Below are 18,471 nucleotides of genomic sequence, written 5' to 3'. Positions count from 1 at the left end.
TGTTTCTAGGTTTTTGCTATTACAAATACTGCCTTAAAGAACAAAAACTTCCCAAATAACTGAAGCATATTGACTTCTCTTGTAAGGCAATTCCTATTTTCAGAAGTATGGTAGTTAAGTAATAGTGGCATTCAATAAATTTAGAGAAAGAAACTAACATTAAATTTATGTGTTACATGCTTTTCCATATGACATCTTAATACTCGTCCTGTGAAGTAAGACGTGGTACTTTATAGACTAGAAAACTAAGGATCAAAAGGGTGAAGAACTTATCCAAGGTTCTATAACTACTAATAGGTGAATCTGGGTTTTAAATCTTGGTTCCCTGACTTCAGATCTAGGACTCCTTCTGCTGTCCCACATTTCCAATTTGGCTAATCCAAAGGAAGTAAAAATAGCTTGTCCCGGTTGCATGATTCCTTGGTTGAAACATGAGCAGCTAAACCTATGATTTGCGTCTTTTGGATGTGGAATGCAAACAACCATAAAAGGCAGTCCCTATTTAGAAACAACTTGTGAATATTACCTACTTTGTTGAAAGAAAAAACAAATGTAAGAAAAACCTTGTACTTATTAAGTTGTTTGTATTTAATCTTCTGTTGTTCCCCTTTCATTGTCAGGCTTTCTCTTTGTAATCATTGTTTAGTGGTATTTCAGAGTGTTACCTTCCTTGTTTGGCAAAACTTGATAAGGTCAACCCATTGATTTTTACCAGGGCTCTTTCAGGATTTGAGCACCCAGAGAAATTTTCCCAAACAGGCTACTCCTCACCCTCTTCCATAACACTTAAAAATCAACTAGATCCCAGGGCCAGCCCTGGCTCACTTGGGAAAGCGTGGTGCTGACAACACCAAGTTAAGGGTCAAGATCCCCTTACCAGTCATCTTTAAAAAAAAAAATCAACTAGATCCCTTCTACCATGTTGGTAGAAAATGTATTGGTTATTAGGGTACCCTAGGTTGTATAGAGGCCCATGGCTTAAACATTAGGAAAGCCCCTCTAGTTGTTTGTCATGTGTCTGCACATTACTGCTGAGACATCAGTAGTCCCAGGCTGAGTAGTATAGTGTGAGTGATACTATATGATAAACATACTAATGATAAACAAATTAGTGATAAAAGTTTATCAGTAGTATGTTTATCACTTGAGGCATGATAAACTGTGGTGAGCTGGGAATTCCTATGCCAGTGGACTCTCCCTGGGTGCACCAAGGACCCGTTTACTCTTAGATCTGGCCATCTCACCAAGGTGTTACTACCGAACACTCATCAGGTCTCTCTACTCCCTCTGATTTTCACATCTCTGATTTCTTGAACTCTATTTGTCTGGGAGGATATCCTCTCCCCTTGGCTTAGTACCTGAGTCCCCTTCTTTCGTTAATATATATATATGTGTGTGTATATGTGTGCGTGTGTGCGTGTGTGTGTGTATGTATGTATCTTTTTCTTCTGGAAAACCCCCTTCCTACCCAGGCCATGTAGTTTCATGGCATTGAATGCACCTTCTGGCTCCAGAGCTGGACACAGAAGCCAGGATTGGCCAATCAAAGTCATAGTGATTGGGTCAGGATTGAGCCCCCCCACATGTGACTAAGCCAAGCCTGAGACTGCTGGAACTCCTGGAAAAGAAGTGTTCTTCCTTTAGGGTTGCTAAATTGTAGGGGGGAAAAGTTTGTTACTGCAGGAGTCCAGGTTTGCCAGCTACACATGAAGAGCCTGCCTAAGAAGCCATAAAGAAGAAAGGAAGCTGAGAAATGGAAAGAGTTCTGCTAACATCATTTTAGCCTTTGGAGCAAGCCATGAATGAAGCCAGAACCATCCCTGGATTTTTCTGTGATTTGAGCAAATAAATGCACTTTCTTCCTTAAGCCAGTGTGAGTCAGGTTTTTGTCTCTTTTAACTGAAGAATCTTGATACACTCCCACCCACTTGCTTCTTGACATTAAACACATTCCCCACCTCCCCTGCTTTGGCATGTCATTTTAACATTTTAGTCAGCTTAGGCTTTTACAAAAAAAAAAAAAACTGTCGACTTCAGGCTACTACTTCTCAACCTAACAAGAAAGCACCTGCTCTGGTTTGAAATCGAGGAAAGAAATAAACAAGGAACAAGTTAATATCTAAAAAGCATATCCCACCATACTCCTTGGTAATGGCACCAGGTTCGAGGACCTACAATAAAAGACCAGAGGTGAGTTTTCCCTGATCAGGTCCCAAGAAACTAAGGTAAGAGAAAGAGAAATTCATGCTATACTCTCAGATGCCTTACATGGGGCCCACACATAGCTTTCCTCTTGACTGGCCGTACAGCCTGAAAATCTTATTCTACTTCATCCATCTGGCACAATTCCAGAATACATGTGTCATGTAAGCCCAAGTAGAAGAAAGCGGTAACAGAGTTTTCAGTGTGGGTTTTTATTACTTGTAAAATGCTGAAAACCTGTGTATCCAGGGAGAAAAGGAAGTTGTGAGGTAGACTCCCATGTCTCAAAAAATTGTGTCTCAAAGCTAGCCAGCTCCTTGCACTGGGATTTCCATCCAGGTGGGCACCAGAGCCTCACCAGAGTAGCCTTTGGTTGCTCGTAGCCTCTTGTCACTTCCTTACCTGTTTCTGATTTCCCTCCTTTCCTGTCCTGTTGATGTTGGGCAAATGCCAAATGCCCTGAATTCACACGATACTCTCAGCCCACGACTATTCCGCCCCAAGTGACTGGTGGTCGATAAGCATTTTCTAGTTTGAGCAATTTGGTTGTTTCTGACCTGGCCTATAGGGGTCACTGCTGGGGCCAAAATCTGAAGGGGCTCTCTACTACATGATGATTACCACAAGCAGCGCAGGTTCTAACTTATAAAACTAAAGGTTCAGAAAGAGAAGACTGATTTGAGAAATGGGTAAGAAAAACTAAGTGCAGATGCTTTAGCTGCTTCCAAGCTGGTCGGTGTTGGATATGTCACTTCATCTCTCTTGACCTCTATTAGAGAAGGGGTTGGAGAGGTCCACTGCTGTGGGCCAAGGACTGGTTACATCATAATCATCTGGGGCCATTGTTAAAAGCTCACATTCCCACACTTTACCACAGTTCTGACTCAATCTCCTGGATGGGAACATAGAAATGTTTCCTTAGCAAACAAGCCAGGTGATTCTGATGGACGCCTGGCTCTAGGAACCCTGTAGTAAATGATCTCTTCTGATGCCAAGGGATCATTGAGCTTGCTGCTGTATTAGCCGGATTTGGGTGGGGCTGGACCTGGTCGGGGAAAGGACTGTCAGACTTCTCCCAGGGAGTGTGTTTAGGAGACCCTGGGGAATCTAAGGAGGAAGAAAAGGTTACTGCCCTTCATACAAGTCGCACATCCTCTGGTGTCTTTTTTCAGTTCTGCCACAGAAAGGCAGCAAGCACCAGGGCTCTACTGGTCTAAACCATAGTTCTCTGCTGATCCAGAAGTTCTAAAAATGGAAAAGAGGTCCAAATCCTGCTTCTAGGCTTTTGTAAGGGTGGAGAAAAGCAGAGTGACCTGGGAGAGTTTGTTATCCACAACACAGTAGTAACTTCTTCCCTGGGGAAAGGAAGCTTTCCCCTCTCCCTGCCCCAAGCGGCAGTGGCGCAGTCTGTTACCTCGGAGACCAGCTAACACTTCCCGCAGGGCAAGCTGTGCTGTCGAGTGGCTTGAAGGAGCTTGGAGAGGCTAGAAGCAGGAACCAGGAGAAGCAGTGCCCTGGGGTACCAGGGGCAACTTCTCCCAAAGATGGAGAAATAAGAAGTGCAGGTAGGGCGAGTGTCTTAAGGGTTGACAGGGGTGGTAAGAGGTGGGGCGGGGAGGCCCAAATGCTAAAGCACTGGACTGAGTGTGAGATGTAGGGAGCCTGGGGTTTTAAGCATCTGCTTCCTACATGGCAGGCATTGTACTAGGTGCTGGGGGTATGACAGTAGACAAGGAAATCATGGAGCTGGTCAGGGAGACAGACCATGACGGCTCAAAAGGAGACGGTGAGGGGGTAGTTTCCTCCATGGGGGCTTGGGGGCAGCAAATGGGCTTCAGGAAAGACTTCCTGAGTTTTCTTATCAGACAAAGGGGGCGAAGGGCGTCCCTAGAAGTAAGAACAGCTGAAGCAAAGGTGAGTGTGTGTAAGTAGGGCTGCCAGTGAGCAGAGAAGGATGAGAGATGAGGTACAGGGCTCAGCCAGGATGGAGCCTGAGGAGTAGTGGTAAGCCTTGCGAAGAAGGTCCAGCTTGATGACCCTGGGGCCCTGGGAGCCAAGGCGGGGTTCTAAACAGGCAGCGGTAGGAAAAGCTCTGCATGTGGGAAAATCGCCTGGCAACGTGGACAGGAATGCAACAGATGGGGGCAAGACTAGAGGTGATTCTGCAGTTGATAATACAAAACCTGGGATGGCTTTTTCCTGGGTAAATATTTAGGACAGTCCTGGATCCAGCTGTTAAAAAACTGAGAAGATAGCTGAAGGTTTTCTTCTAGGCGTTTTGTTGACCGAAACATGTCTGCCTTGGCCCGATTTGCATGTTCTCTTCCTCTCTCCCAACTGTCCCCCGAGGGTGACGTGGCTCACCTTTGCTAAACTCTGGACCTGCCCTTAGTGCATTTATTCAACAAATGTTTTCTGAGCAGCTACTACGTTCTAGGTACTGTTTTATGCAAAAGGGTTCTAGCAGCGAATACTGCTAAGTCCTTGTCCACATGGGCCTCACTTCTAGTGTATTTATGTGGGGAGGTGAGGGGTGCCTGGGAAGTGAACACATAGAACTTCAGATGGAGAAGCATAAAGCAGGGGGGAGGGTACGATTTGAGAAGGATCCTCAAAGAAGACCTCTCTAATAAGGTTTCATTTGTGAAAAGGCCCAAGGGTGAGGGCTGTGTCGGGTCCATCCCTATCTCCCCAGCACCAGCTCTCTGGCACCCAGTAGGCACGTGACGAATGTTCACGGAATGAACGATTGCTTTGCTTACATGTCATATGCTGAAGATGCAGCACGTGGCTTCTGGTGTTCTACATTTCGCCAGTACTTCATGTCTTACAAAGCGCATGTACATTTTCAATTGCATTGGAGCCTCTTGACAACGGAATTGAGCCTCTTGATGGCAGGGCAGTTGCTATTGTCCCCACTCCATTCTGCAGGTGAAGAAACTCGGGTCTAGAGCTCTTTTTAGCACAGCACATTGTGCTGTTAGTTTTATGCAGTTCAACTTCTCCTCCACTGGCCTACATGTAACCCCAGAATCCAGCCATGCAGGCCTCAAAACTAACTTCAGAGCTGTTAATCTCTCTCTGAAAAGAGGGAACTGAGCCACTGGGTGACCAGTGTTCATAAGGCATTTCTCTTCCAACCACCCCTGCCACCAGCGTCTCCCAGGAAAGCTTACTAAAGCAAAGCCAGGTTTTTTGAGTGTTGTTTTTAAGACATTGCCACATTATTCTGGTGCTTCCCAGAAAATAAAGTAACCTCTAAATAAAATATTAGACCCAAAAGAGAAAAGCAAGCTCCTGAACCATCACTAAGCTATTTAATTTAATGATTTCATAAGGACACACATTCTAAATGTTTAAGCTGCAATTTTATTCAGAGTTTCTCACTTGCTGTGTCTTAGCTGGTATTTTTTTGGTTGCAAGTAACAGAAACCTAAATGAGCTATCTTAAGCAAAAAGGTAGGGAATTATACAAAACAGGGGTTCTCATGAAACCCAAGAGCAGAAAGTGAAGTCAGTGCTCACAAATGCTGGGGTAAATAGAGATGCAAGAACCAGGGCAGTTTCTCAACCTTCTTCTTTCCTTTCACCTCCTCTCCTCAAAATATTTATTGAGGGTCTGCCAGTCCCTGCTCTCACGAAGCTCACAGTGTAACGGGAGAGATACACCAATTTTTAAAAATCACACTAATGAATGTATCGTTCCAAATTAAGCTAAGTGTTCTAAAAGAAAGGAGCACAGTTCTAAGAAAGTCTATGTAAAACAAAGGAACCTGAAATAGAACAGGAGGCTGGAGAAGATTCCTGAAGGATGTGACACCTGAACTGGAGTGTCAAGGATGAGTAGTGTGGGGGGATGGGAGAAGAATGTTCTAGAGCAAAGACGGCAGCCCATGAAGGGCCCTGTGCTTAAAGGAACTGTGTAGCATTCCAGGAGCTGAAGAGAGAGGGGGCCCTGGTGGAACACAGAAGGGCAGGGCAGTGGCGAAGCAGGAAATATAGAGGTGGGCGGGCAGCAGCGGGCCACGTGAGGCCTCAAATGCATCTTCAGGGTCTTACTCTTCATCTAGAAATAAGGGGGAGACTTGGACAGTTTCAAGCAGGAGGGAGAAGAGGGGTGTGTAACACTGGATTTGTGTTTTTAAAAGATTACTCTGGCTTAGTAAGGAGAACAGATTGGGTGGCTGGACTGAGGGGATGTGCGGAGACCAGTTAGGGTCCACTGCAGGTGTCTACGGCAGAGATGACAGTGGTCTGGACTAGAGAAATGTCAGCCAAGACAGATGTAAGTGGAGAGATTGGAAGAGGCAAAATTAACAAGATTAGGTGATGGATTGGATATGAGGAATGAGTGCCAAGAATAATTCCTAGGTGTTGACCCACACAAGTAGATAGATGGTGGTTCTCTAAGCCAGCAAAGAAAAGGAGGATCAGTTTGTAGGGGATGTCATGAGTTCAGTCTTGGACACACTGCGCTTCAGGTGCTCCAGGTGGAAACATCTATCATCAGTGAATACATAGGTCTGGAGTCAGAGTGATGTAGGAGGGGGAGTCTTTGACGAACAGAGGGTAGTTGAAGCTGTGGGCATGGGTGAGAGTGCCTCGGGAGGGAGCTGCAGTGAGAAGAGAACAGTGTGCACTCTGTTTAGCCTGAAGGTGCAGCAGCTCACAGTGCTGGGGGGCGGAGGACAAGCCTGCAAAGGAGATGGGAAAGGAGCAGGCAGAGAGAGCAGGGGAGTTCAGGAGGGAGCAGCCCACGGAAACCACGCGGGGACAGGCCATGCTCTGCATTCCTCTGAAGACAGTCTTTTTCTGCTTCTGAGTGTCCATGGTGGCCCCACGGCTCTTAATTCCCATTTCCCAGGGAGAGAATCGGATTGATCCCTCTTGGATACTTGTCAGTCACCAGGTCAGTAAGCTGTGACTGATAGGCTGTAGGGACTCACCCCTGTAATGTAGACACACTTCTCAACCTCATCTCAACATTGTTTCCTCTCCCCTCCCCCCTTCCAGAAACCCCTATAATGGCCAGTCTTCTGTCTATTCCTTGGAGAAGCCAAGCTCTTTCCCACCTGAGGGTCTCGACATTTGCTGTCCCCTCTGAGTCATCCAGCCTTCCCCACACTTGTAACATGGCCACCTCCTTTTCATCCTTCAGGAAGGTCTAGGCTCAGAAGATACCCTTCCTGACCTCCCTGCCTATGCCAAGTAGATCCCTTTCCTGGTTACTTTCCATCTTGTCATCCAGTTTGCTTCCCCACTAGCACTTTCCACAATTTGTAAGTACTTTAATTTTTTTAACATCAGTCTTCCCCTCTAGAATGAAAGCTCTGCGAGAACAAGGACAATGTCTCTTTCAATGGTTCTTCACTGGGGACTGTGTTGCCCCCAGGAGACATCTGGCAACACCTGGACACATTTCTGGTTGTAACAACAGGGGCGGGTGGGGGATGGGAGGGCTGCTACTGACATGTAAGGTGGAGGCCAGAGATGCTGCTAAATAACCTACAACATACAGGACAGCCCCCAGGACACAGAATTATCCTGTCCAAAGTGTCAAAAGCGCCTAGGTTGAGAAATCCTTGTTACCTTGTTCACTGTTGTATCCTCAGCACCAAGCACAATCGCAATACCTAGCAGGTGTTCAGTAAGTATTTACTGAATGAATGAATTAAAGAGTTGAGCAGAACATAGATACACCCCAAAGCTGTCTTCTACATCCTGCATTTGTCCTCTTTTCTGGTATTATTTTTCTCCTTAGGAAAATAAGTGTTGGGTGTTTTTATAATGGCTACACAAACTAGTCAAGTCTTCCATGGTCAAGATAATAAGGTTCTGGAAAATCATTGGTAAGCATGATTCTCTGATTTTGCAAATGAAAATAGCAACATGGAAGCTCATGGGAGTTGAGGGGGAAAGACGCCTTGAAGTGACACTGGGTAAATGGTCACGGTATCATCTTATGTCTACCTGCGGGTTTCAGTTATCTACCAGAAAAATAAAATAAAATGTCTCCTCAACCTGGAGTCCACATTTTATCAGGATTCTACAGGGACCCTTCTCAGTTAACAAACAGAAATAAAAATGTTTCTGGACTCCTTTTAGGGATAGGGAAAAGAGAGGAGGCGCTGGCAGTGTGACGTGGAAGCCCAGGGCGGGGGTATTGATCAAACCACACTATGTTTTGCAGCATGCGGAGAAACACTGACAGAGATCCAGAGAAGCAATTGAACCAGAAGGATATGAACGAACTTGGCCAAGATCCAGACAATGGATTGCTGGTTACACACGTTAACCAGACACAGGACTTACTGGTAAAAACTACTGCTCTGTATCTGAGTAGCATGCTTACAAATCGTAGTCAGAGAATGCAGAATGTGTTGAGATCTGAGCAGTTCTTCCTCTGCATAGGATCCCAGGACTGAAAAAAAGATTAAACATTCATCTCTAATCCTTGCCTTTAAAAATGACTGAAGAATCTTTATGTTGCTTATAGAAATTTTGTAGCCTACTTGCCACGTTATTAAATATTCAGGTGCATATGAAGACTCTGATCATGTTATTAAAGCCTGAAGTCTCACGGATTTAGCTCTAAAATTCCCCTTCTTGTGGGTGTTTTTGTTTGTTTGTTTGTTTGTTTGTTTGTTTGTTTGTTTTCAAATTCTTTAAAAAGAGATCCAGAAATTTGTTTCAGGAAGTGCTATTGGAGCAAGAGGGTTATGGCAAGGGAATTAACTTCTAGAATAACCAGACTATGGTTTTAGGCTGACTCTCAATGTGTAAATGAGTTGTCTTCCAAGAGAGTGAGTGGACTGTCTAGAACTCAGAATTCATTCTGCTATGGAAACAACTGCCATCAGTGGTTGTCATGTGCAAGGCTAGAACATAACCACTGACTTCATCTACATTAGAGTTTCAATGATAGTCAAAACCAATACAGTCATAATGCTGGCAATTAAACAATGAGAATAGCTGTGTTTTACTTTTCTCAAGTTTTAGCAATTACAGGAAAGCAACTTTAACTAAAAGGAAATGAAATCAATAGTCTTGAGATTCCAAAGAAATTATTCAATGACTTCAGATGTTGATGACGCGGACCTTTATTTCATCTAATTTCATATTGAAATGTATGACTTCCCAGGTGTACAAAGGATTGCTCTCCTATTTACTAGCCACAGCTGAGGCCTCCTTGGCCTCACAAAGAGCTGTGGTAAAGTAGGATAGGGTTGCCCAACGTGAGTATCTTACCATTCTCTCTGTGAAGCACATACTTTAGTGTATCATCAGCATGGCCTATAATCAAATTTACCATGTGTTTAATAGTGGATCTTTAAATATTCATAATACCGAATACATGTTTTAAAACATGACAGATCATTTCCAATGCAAGAAAGATGGAAGAAAGGTGAATTATATGTCTACCATGCTCAGTATTACCAACCAGGGAGATCGTCCAGTCCTGAAAGATGAGGAGTGACATCTAGTGTTCATGTGATGTGGAGCAGTGTCCTCTGGTGTGGGACAGAGACTATAATTTTAGGCGGTGCTATTCCAGGCCAGGACATTCATTAGCATAGAATCACACAATAAGAAACTTACCTTCTCAGTTCTCTCTTAATCGTTCATGGAGATAGTCACAGTTTGGTGCTGGTTGAGAGAGCCTGGGTTCGATCCCAGCTCCACCACTTGCTAGCTGTGTGACCTTGGGCAAGTTACTTAATTTCTCTGTGTTTCAGTTTCCTTTTCATAAAATGAGGCTATAAATATGGAACCTACTTAGTAGGATTAAATGAGTTAAAATGTGGAAAGTGCCTGACATACTCACATAATAAGTGCCGTTTAAGTGTTTGCTCTAATTATGAGTGTGTTTTTCACTTGCTAATTTCCTTTAACACTTGCTAATTTCCTCTTGAAACAGAGGGTAGAGCAGGCCTCAGGCACAGAACTGAAAGCAGCAATACCATCTAGCTAGAATGTAACAGCCGCATTTTATTTTCATTGTCTTTGTTTTATGTGATCTTCTGTTTATTACCAAACCTGAGGGGGAACCATTTACACAGAATACTCAAGGCTATATTCTCTACCACGTTTCACAATGCCCACGTAACACAGCTAGTGAATGGAGAGCCCCGTGAGCTCACCTGTTTCTTCTCTCCCGCTCTTCCTCTATCTTATCCTCTATCCTGTCCTTTTCCTGTCAGTGTAGCTCACTCAGCCACCCAAGTCGGCCGCCGCAGCCAGTTTTCATGCCCTTATCCACCACCTCGCCCACTACAATGAAAGCCCTGACATATACAAGCCCAAACAACCCGTGTGTGCGTGTGTGCATGTGTGCGTGTGTGTGCGTGCGTGCGTGCGCGTGCGTGCGTGTGTGCGTGTGTGTGCGTGTGTGCGCGTGCGTGCGTGCGTGCGTGTGTGCGTGCGTGCGTGCGTGCGTGCGTGCGTGTGTGCGTGTGTGTGCGTGCGTGCGTGTGTGCGTGCGTGTGTGCGTGCGTGTGTGCGTGCGTGCGTGCGTGCGTGTGTGCGTGTGTGTGCGTGCGTGCGTGCGTGTGTGCGTGTGTGTGCGTGCGTGCGTGCGTGTGTGTGGTTGGCCAGTACGGGGATCCGAACCCGTGATGCTGGTGTTATAAGGCTGCACTCTAACCAGCTGAATTAATTGGCCAGCCCATCTTGCTTTATTTTCTCAGTAGGGCTGTTCCTGTCTGAAATTATGTACATTGATTTTATTTCCTGTTTACCGTCCATCTATCCACACTAGAATGTAAGCTCCAAGAAGGCAAGAATGTTTCTATTCTGCTCAGGCAGAAGCCCAGCACCAGGGACAGTGCCTAGTTCATAGTAAGGGCTCAGAAATACCCATGGGAAAAAGGAAGGAGGAAACGCCTGCCTCCAGAGGAGGTGAACGAGGCGAAGCAGACTCAGAGCCTCAAATCAGGACTCTCCACCTTCTGCTTCCAGAAAGCACGGCCAGTGTCGAATGCCGGCCATGAACGACCTCAGCTCTGCCACCAAGGCCACCACACACACCCTGAACTTAGCACTATGTTAGTGACACGGATGTCATATGTACAAGCAATAGGGCATGACCCATTTTGTAGGCAGACTCCTGTGATGTCTGGAAAATTCTTCCTTTAAAACGTCCACCCACTGCTCTTAGTTCTGGCCTCTGGGATGGATCGAACAAACACTTCCTTCTTCCACCAGGTAATCAACAAATGCTTGTTGAGGACCCCTGAGGCTGACAGGAGGCAGAACTCACATACCCAACACCATACAGAAAACCAAGTGTAGGAATAAAGACCACCCGCATGAGAACAAGCAGAGGTGCTGCACTCACAGCTTGCCATGCAAGGAGGGTCAGCTACTGTCACTTGTGCTGGCAGAGACTCCGGGGCAGGCAGAGGAGTGGGAAGCTCTGTCCTGGGAAAAAGGGGAGGCTTCAGGTGTGCCCCGACTGGAGGTCACTGGCCTGAGGAGGCCGGAGTCGGCTCATTAGAAATAGGGCATCTTATGTGATTGGTTCGGGGGCATATCTGGCTTGCTCCGGTTGGTTCTGAGTTGGAAATGGGGACAAAAATCAGGAAAGCCGGCAGTCACTGTCCAATTGCTGACCATTCTGGACCAGTTGCTGCAGAGGTTGTGGGTCAGAGTCCCACTGTCATATCATCTGGCCATTGCATGTTTGCACAGCCAGTCTCATAAGGCAGGACATGGTGAGTGGCCCTTGAATTGAAGTAGCCACCTACTGAGGATGAGGCGGGGCTGGGGAATGGATATTTCCAGAGCAGCTACCCAGAGCATAGGCCTCCGCATTCATCTCTCCGCTTAGTAGGGGAGTTTTTTGACTGCTCTAAGATGGATCAGTCAGAGTTGGCAACCCTCAAGTATCTGTGTAATCCCGGGTGTCCTGAGCCTTGCCCTCTCTTTCCACAGTGTTCTGCTTGACTCTGGTTTCTGTCTTGCAGAGGTTGCAGGGCGGTGGGACCCAGTCTTCAGCATGGGAAGACTCTGAAGATTGGCTTTCAACGCACAGTTTGAAGTTTGAGAGGCTCACCTTGGCTGACCTGATACGTCAGGGCACAGCCGTGCTGTAAGTCTGAAGAATTCCCCTCACCCCCTCTGGCTGCAGTGACACACCCAGCCCCTGGGCCTGAGAGACCCCTTCATGAGGCTTTGCTTTTTCAGGGAGGCGGGCACCAATGTCATGCAGAAAATTCATTTCTCCACCCAGATCATCTGCCATTTTGAATCAAAACTCTCTGAGTAAGTATGTTTCTCCACATCCGCCCAAGACCCCAGAACCCAAGAATTACCTCATTTCAGCAGCCTGAAAGTAACTTTGTTCAAACAGCAATCTCTGTGGAACCTTGGGCAGGTCTCTTCCCACTTCTAGCCCCAGTTTCCTCTTTTTGAGAAGTAAAAAAGTTGGCTCAGATTGGCGTCTCTGAGCCTTTTAAAGTCTATAGTCCTTTTGGAGGAACACCTAAAACCTCACGGCTTCATCTCCTGTTCAATGTTTGAGTGACTACTTTCAAGGTCAGTTTGGCTGGGTTCATACCCTTGCAAATGTATGTTAAAAAGATGCGTGCATCCTCACTTCTAAACCAGATTTTGATAACACATGTATATATGCAAACATACACATGAACACACAAACCTATCTCTTGATAATCAGTAGAAGGGTGGTCCTCAAGATTCTGTCCCAGCCACAGCAATCTGTGATCCATGATCACTGTTTGCCTGAGGTTTCTTGAAAGGTTATAATAATAAATTAATAGCTAACATCTATTAATATGTCAGAAATTCTGCTAAGGTCCACATTCATCTTATTTAATCCTTCCAACCCAAAACATTGTAACACTCTCAAACCAGTTAACCAAAAGTCAATTGCTAAATGACCATTCACAGAATGACCCATTTACCAAATTTATTAAAACTTTTTTTCTTTCTCCTGGCTTCTCAACATGCATATCAACTGTATGTGTATTGGATTGGAAGGTTAAACAGATTTTAAAGAATTCTGCAATGTTTTGATTGATTGGTTTTAATCGTGAGTCCAGAATTTTAAGGAATCTTCAAGTCTAAACAGCTAATTGGTAATTTGGCAAACTGATTTTTAGAGAATTGGCTTTCAGTAAATTGACTTTTGGCAAATTGACTTGGATAGAGTCCTGTTGTTATCTTCATGTTGGAAATGATAAAACTGGGGCTCGGAGAGGCTACACAGCTGCCTAAGGTCACATAGCTAGGAAATGGCAGAGCATGTCTCACTACGAAGCTCATAGTTTTAGCTGTTTTCACTCTCATGGGTCACTTGTAGCTCTGCCCACCACCCACCACCCTATTGTTTCATATCCGTAGGCCTTCCTTGCTCCTCTCTAGGCCCCCCAAGCCTTCCCCCTCAGCGAGGGCAACTCAGTTACATTCAAGTGACTGAGTCCTCCTGAGCACCTGTCACATGCTTGTCTCTATCGAGTCCCTGGAATGTTTGCAGTAAAGGAAGTTCAACCGGTTCCGATGGCTACTTTTCAGAAACTGTTTTTCTATCAATGAGTCCACTGAGAAACTGCTGCTGAATTGCCTTGTTGTGTCTTTATGATCAGTCTCTAGGAGACTAGGAACAGTCTCAGCTGAGAAGACACAGATTTGAGCAAGGGCAAGAATGTTCTTCCAACTTCTCAGGAGACACGTTCCCATCCTCTGCAGGCAGCCTGCCCCTTGCTCTGCCAAACCATAGGCCCTTGCAGCGTGCACCCCAGCCGAGCAGCAAACCATAGGCCCTTGCAGCGTGCACCCCAGCCGAGCAGCAAACCATAGGCCCTTGCAGCGTGCACCCCAGCCGAGCAGCAAACCACAGGCCCTTGCAGCGTGCACCCCAGCCGAGCGGCATCCACACCCTCGATCCTTTCACCATCCCCGTGGTGTTTTACCCGATGCCCTGCGCACGAATACCTTCAGTTTTCTCTTTGCTAGATTTTGCCTTATAGTCTCCCAAGGCCTTAGACACATTAAAAAAAAAAAAAATCCCATTCACACCTTGCATGTACATAAACGGCTGCTGCTCAGGGATCGAGCTGACCTTGGGTGAGGAATCTTTTCTGGTGTTTTGACAGAGCCGTTGAACTCTATCAACAGAGAATTCAGTGGCTCACAGAAAACAGCAGGAAGGTAAGGCAACATGCGTTTTGTTCCTGGCTCCTTTTCACTCATTGCATCTGTTATGAGGGCACTTCAAAAGTTCGTGGAAAGATTGACTTGAAAGAGAACACAAATCTTTCCATGAACTTTTTGGAGTCCCCTTGTATTTGTTAGAACCTTTCAGTTGCCAGTGATAGACCTCCAACTTAAATCAGCTTAAGCTAGAAAAGGAATTTCTTGGCTTACATAAATGAAAAACCCAGACACAGCTGTATCCAGGTGCTCAGATGATGCCACCTCTTTGTCTCTGGGCAATCTTTCCTCTTGGTTGGTTTTATTCTTGGGGAATGCTTCTCTCCCAGGCGTGGAAAGATGGTTACCAGCAGCTCCAAGCTTATGTGTCACCATCTAGACACCTCAGTCAAAAGCGACCTCTGTTTCCCAGTACCCCTGCCCAAGTCCTAGGATTGACTCTTGTTGACTAATTCTCACCAGTCACCACAGCCAAGAGGATGAGATATGTTAAGTGGCTAGGCCTGGAACTAGTGCTCACTCCTGGGAAAAAAACAAAGGTAGGGTAGGAGAGGTGAGGGGGGACTGAGTAAGCCCCCCAAACCTCACGGACTGAGAAAGGGAGACAAAAGTTTGCATGTGGAAGTCTAGAGTGTTGTTACCAGAAGAGAGAATGGATCCTGGGTAGGTGGGACCCACAGATGCCCCCAGACCCTTTACCCCAGACCCTCTTCCTCAGACCCCAAGTGTGGAAAAGTGATCACAGGCAAATGAGTCTTTGATTCTGTCTTATTTGTTTCAACTTATTTCCCTCCGGCAGACACTTTTCTAGTTCCCCGCATGGTTCCACCTTTAGGCACAATCCTCTGCTCTTGTTTTAAACCCTGGGACGGGCAGATGCTGAAGTTCTCCCTATTCCTAATCCCCACCTCACACAAGACCAGTAAGTGACACCAGAATGCTAAGGCTGCCTGTCCCAGCCAACTCCAGGGTGCAGTCTACATCTCAGATCCAGAACCTTCCTAACCTGCTCAGACTGGTCAGCAGAGGCACGTCTCCAGCTATGGCCACCCCCTCTGACTGCCTGAGGTAACACAGGCCAAGAGGACCGCGAGAGATGCAATCCTCACACACTCCCAAAACTTCCATTCAGGGCATGTTGCTGTCACCCACCTGCCCCCATCATTCTGGCACTTGTGGCAAAGTGATCAGGGATCGATAGACCCTTCTTCCCCCACCCCTTCTGATGGAGCTACACAGGAGCCACGGAACAGCCCAGACTAGATCCCAGGGAAGTGATCACCTGTAGATCAGCTCGGGAGGCCTCTGCGTGTTCAGGCAGCTGCAGTGGTGGACAGACCATCCCAGGTCCCAGTTCCCACTCTGCTCTTTGGGAAAGCCATAGGCAAGTGACATCACTTCTCAGGGGTCTTTCTCTCGATCTGCAGAGGACAGAAGCAGGGGTTATAAACTGTTGGCACACAGGCCAATCTGGCTCACAGCCATATGGAAAATCCTGATACTTCACTTTTATGTCTGCTTTTATTCAGGCTTCTCTTGAAACATGAGTCCATTAGCTGTCACTGGGCTCCAGTTCCATCTTTGTCCAGTTATTTCTATGGGATAAATTTCTGGAATTTCAATGCCTAGGTTTAAGGGAATGCATGTTTTCAATTACAAAAGCTGCAAAGCTCCAATGGCAGCTTTTTAAAAATTATTTTTAATTTAAAAGGGCTAGTTCTTTTCAGTTCTTCTGGCCTCTGAGCACTGGCAATATTCTGGGAAGACTCACACTTCATTTGGGTCATGAATTCAACAAATATTTATTGGGAGATTTCTGCATGTCAGGCACTGTTCTAGGACTGAGGGTACAAATGTCACCAATATGAAGATCCTGTCTTTGTGGCGCTTACAGTCCAGGCAGGGAGGACAGACAGTGAATAGATTAACAGATTGTAGGCAAGGTCAGTTAGTGATCGTGCTGTAAAGAAAAAGCAATGTAAGGAATAGAGAATGGACTAGAAGGAGGGCTGTTGAAATAGAGCAGTCAAGAATACTCTACTCTGCAAGGCTATCCTTCCAAAATGAAGGGCAAATAGTATATTTCTCAGACAAACAAAAACTGCGGGAGTTCACTACCACATGACCACCCTTACAAGAAATCCTCAAGGGAGTACTGGGTTTGGTTCCTGAAAAATAGCTACCACTGCCATAAAAACCCAAGAAAAATCAAAACCCACTAGTATAATAAAAATGTCATTCATGAAGAGAAAAGAAACAAACAAAAATGCTATCTACAACCTAAGGAACCAACAAACACAGAAACCAAACAGTAAATCAGAAAGCAAGGAATAAAAGACACCTAAGACAACCAAACAACCAATAAAATGCTAGGAATAAATCAACACCTTTCAATAACAACTCTTAATGTAAAAGGCTTAAATTCCCCAATCAAAAGACACAGACTGGCTGACTGGATCAAAAAGGAGGACCCAACTATATGCTGCCTACAAGAGACCCACCTCACCCATGAAGATTCACATAGACTAAGAGTGAAAGGATGGAAAAAGATTTACCATGCAAACAGAAAAGAAAAACGAGCTGGAGTAGCTATTCTTATATCTGACAAAATAGACTTTAAACTAAAAACCATAAAAAGAGACAATGAGGGACACTACTTAATGATAAAAGGACTGATCCATCAAGAAGACATAACAATCATAAATATGTACGCACCCAATGTTGGAGCAGCCAGATTTATAAAACAAGCTCTATTAGACCTAAAGAAGGAAATAGACACTAATACCATAATAGCAGGGGACCTGAACACCCCACTGTCAATATTAGACAGATCATCTAGGCAAAGAATCAGTAGAGAAACACAAGATCTAAACAAGACTCTAGACCAATTGGAATTGGCAGATATCTACAGAACATTCCACCCAACAACCTCAGAATATTCATTCTTCTCATCAGCACATGGATCATTCTCCAGGATAGATCACATATTAGGTCACAAATCAAGTCTCAATAAATTCAAAAAAATTGGAATTATCCCATGTATTTTCTCAGACCATAATGGATTAAAACTAGAAATCAATAACAAACGAAATTCTGGAAACTATACAAACACATGGAAATTAAACAGCATTCTACTTAATGACATATGGGTCCAAGAAGAAATCAAGCAGGAAATCAAAAAATTTATTGAAACTAATGAAAATAATGATACATCATACCAAAACCTGTGGGATACTGCAAAAGCAGTATTAAGGGGGAAATTTATTGCATTAAATGCTCACCTCAGAAGAATGGAAAGATGGAAAGTGAACAACCTAACACTTCACCTTAAAGATCTAGAAAAACAAGAACAATCCAAACCTAAAGTTAGCAGACGGAAAGAAATCATTAAGATCAGAGCAGAACTGAATGAAATTGAAACCCAAAAAACAATACAAAAGATCAATGAATCAAAAAGTTGGTTTTTTGAAAAGATAAATAAAATTGACAAACCATTAGCATGGCTAACAAAAAAAAAAGGAGAAGACTCAAATAACAAAAATTAGAAATGAAAAAGGCGATATTACAACTGATTCATCTGAAATACAAGGAATCATTCAAGACTACTATAAACAACTATACGCCAACAAATTTGAAAATCTGGAGGAAATGGATAAATTTCTGGACACACACAAGCTCCCAAAACTGAACCATGAAGACGTAGAAAATTTGAACAGACCAATAACAATAAAGGAGATTGAAGCTGTTATCAGAAGGCTCCCAACAAAGAAAAGCCCAGGACCAGATGGATTCACAGCAGAATTTTACCAAACATTCAAAGAGGAATTGACACCGATTCTTTACAAACTATTCCAAAAGATTGAAACGGACGCAAATCTCCCAAACTCATTCTATGAAGCAAACATCATCCTGATACCAAAACCAGGTAAAGATATAACCAAAAAAGAAAACTACAGGCCGATATCCTTGATGAATATAGATGCAAAAATCCTCACTAAAATACTAGCAAACAGAATACAGCAACACATACGTAAAATTATTCATCACGATCAAGTGGGATTCATCCCAGAGATGCAAGGTTGGTTCAGCATACGCAAA

At 44.7% G+C, this 18,471-nt stretch overlaps 1 protein-coding gene across 1 annotated transcript in view; it reads left to right on the top strand.

Annotated features, from left to right (window-relative positions):
- Nucleotides 1-3,921: 3,921 nt before the first annotated feature.
- VWA3A (von Willebrand factor A domain containing 3A) overlaps nucleotides 3,922-18,471 on the top strand; it is a 56,516-nt gene continuing 41,966 nt past the window's right edge. The window contains exons 1-6 of the mRNA XM_063101123.1: nucleotides 3,922-3,988; nucleotides 7,973-8,051; nucleotides 8,393-8,516; nucleotides 12,168-12,292; nucleotides 12,388-12,465; nucleotides 14,316-14,370. Of these exons, the coding sequence (XP_062957193.1) occupies nucleotides 3,922-3,988; nucleotides 7,973-8,051; nucleotides 8,393-8,516; nucleotides 12,168-12,292; nucleotides 12,388-12,465; nucleotides 14,316-14,370 (528 nt within the window). The remainder of the gene's footprint in view (nucleotides 3,989-7,972; nucleotides 8,052-8,392; nucleotides 8,517-12,167; nucleotides 12,293-12,387; nucleotides 12,466-14,315; nucleotides 14,371-18,471) is intronic.

Source organism: Cynocephalus volans, chromosome 6, assembly GCF_027409185.1.
Source record: "Cynocephalus volans isolate mCynVol1 chromosome 6, mCynVol1.pri, whole genome shotgun sequence".
Taxonomy (NCBI): domain Eukaryota; kingdom Metazoa; phylum Chordata; class Mammalia; order Dermoptera; family Cynocephalidae; genus Cynocephalus; species Cynocephalus volans.
Note: the sequence above shows the minus strand (reverse complement) of the source record. Positions and strands in the feature narration are given on the sequence as shown.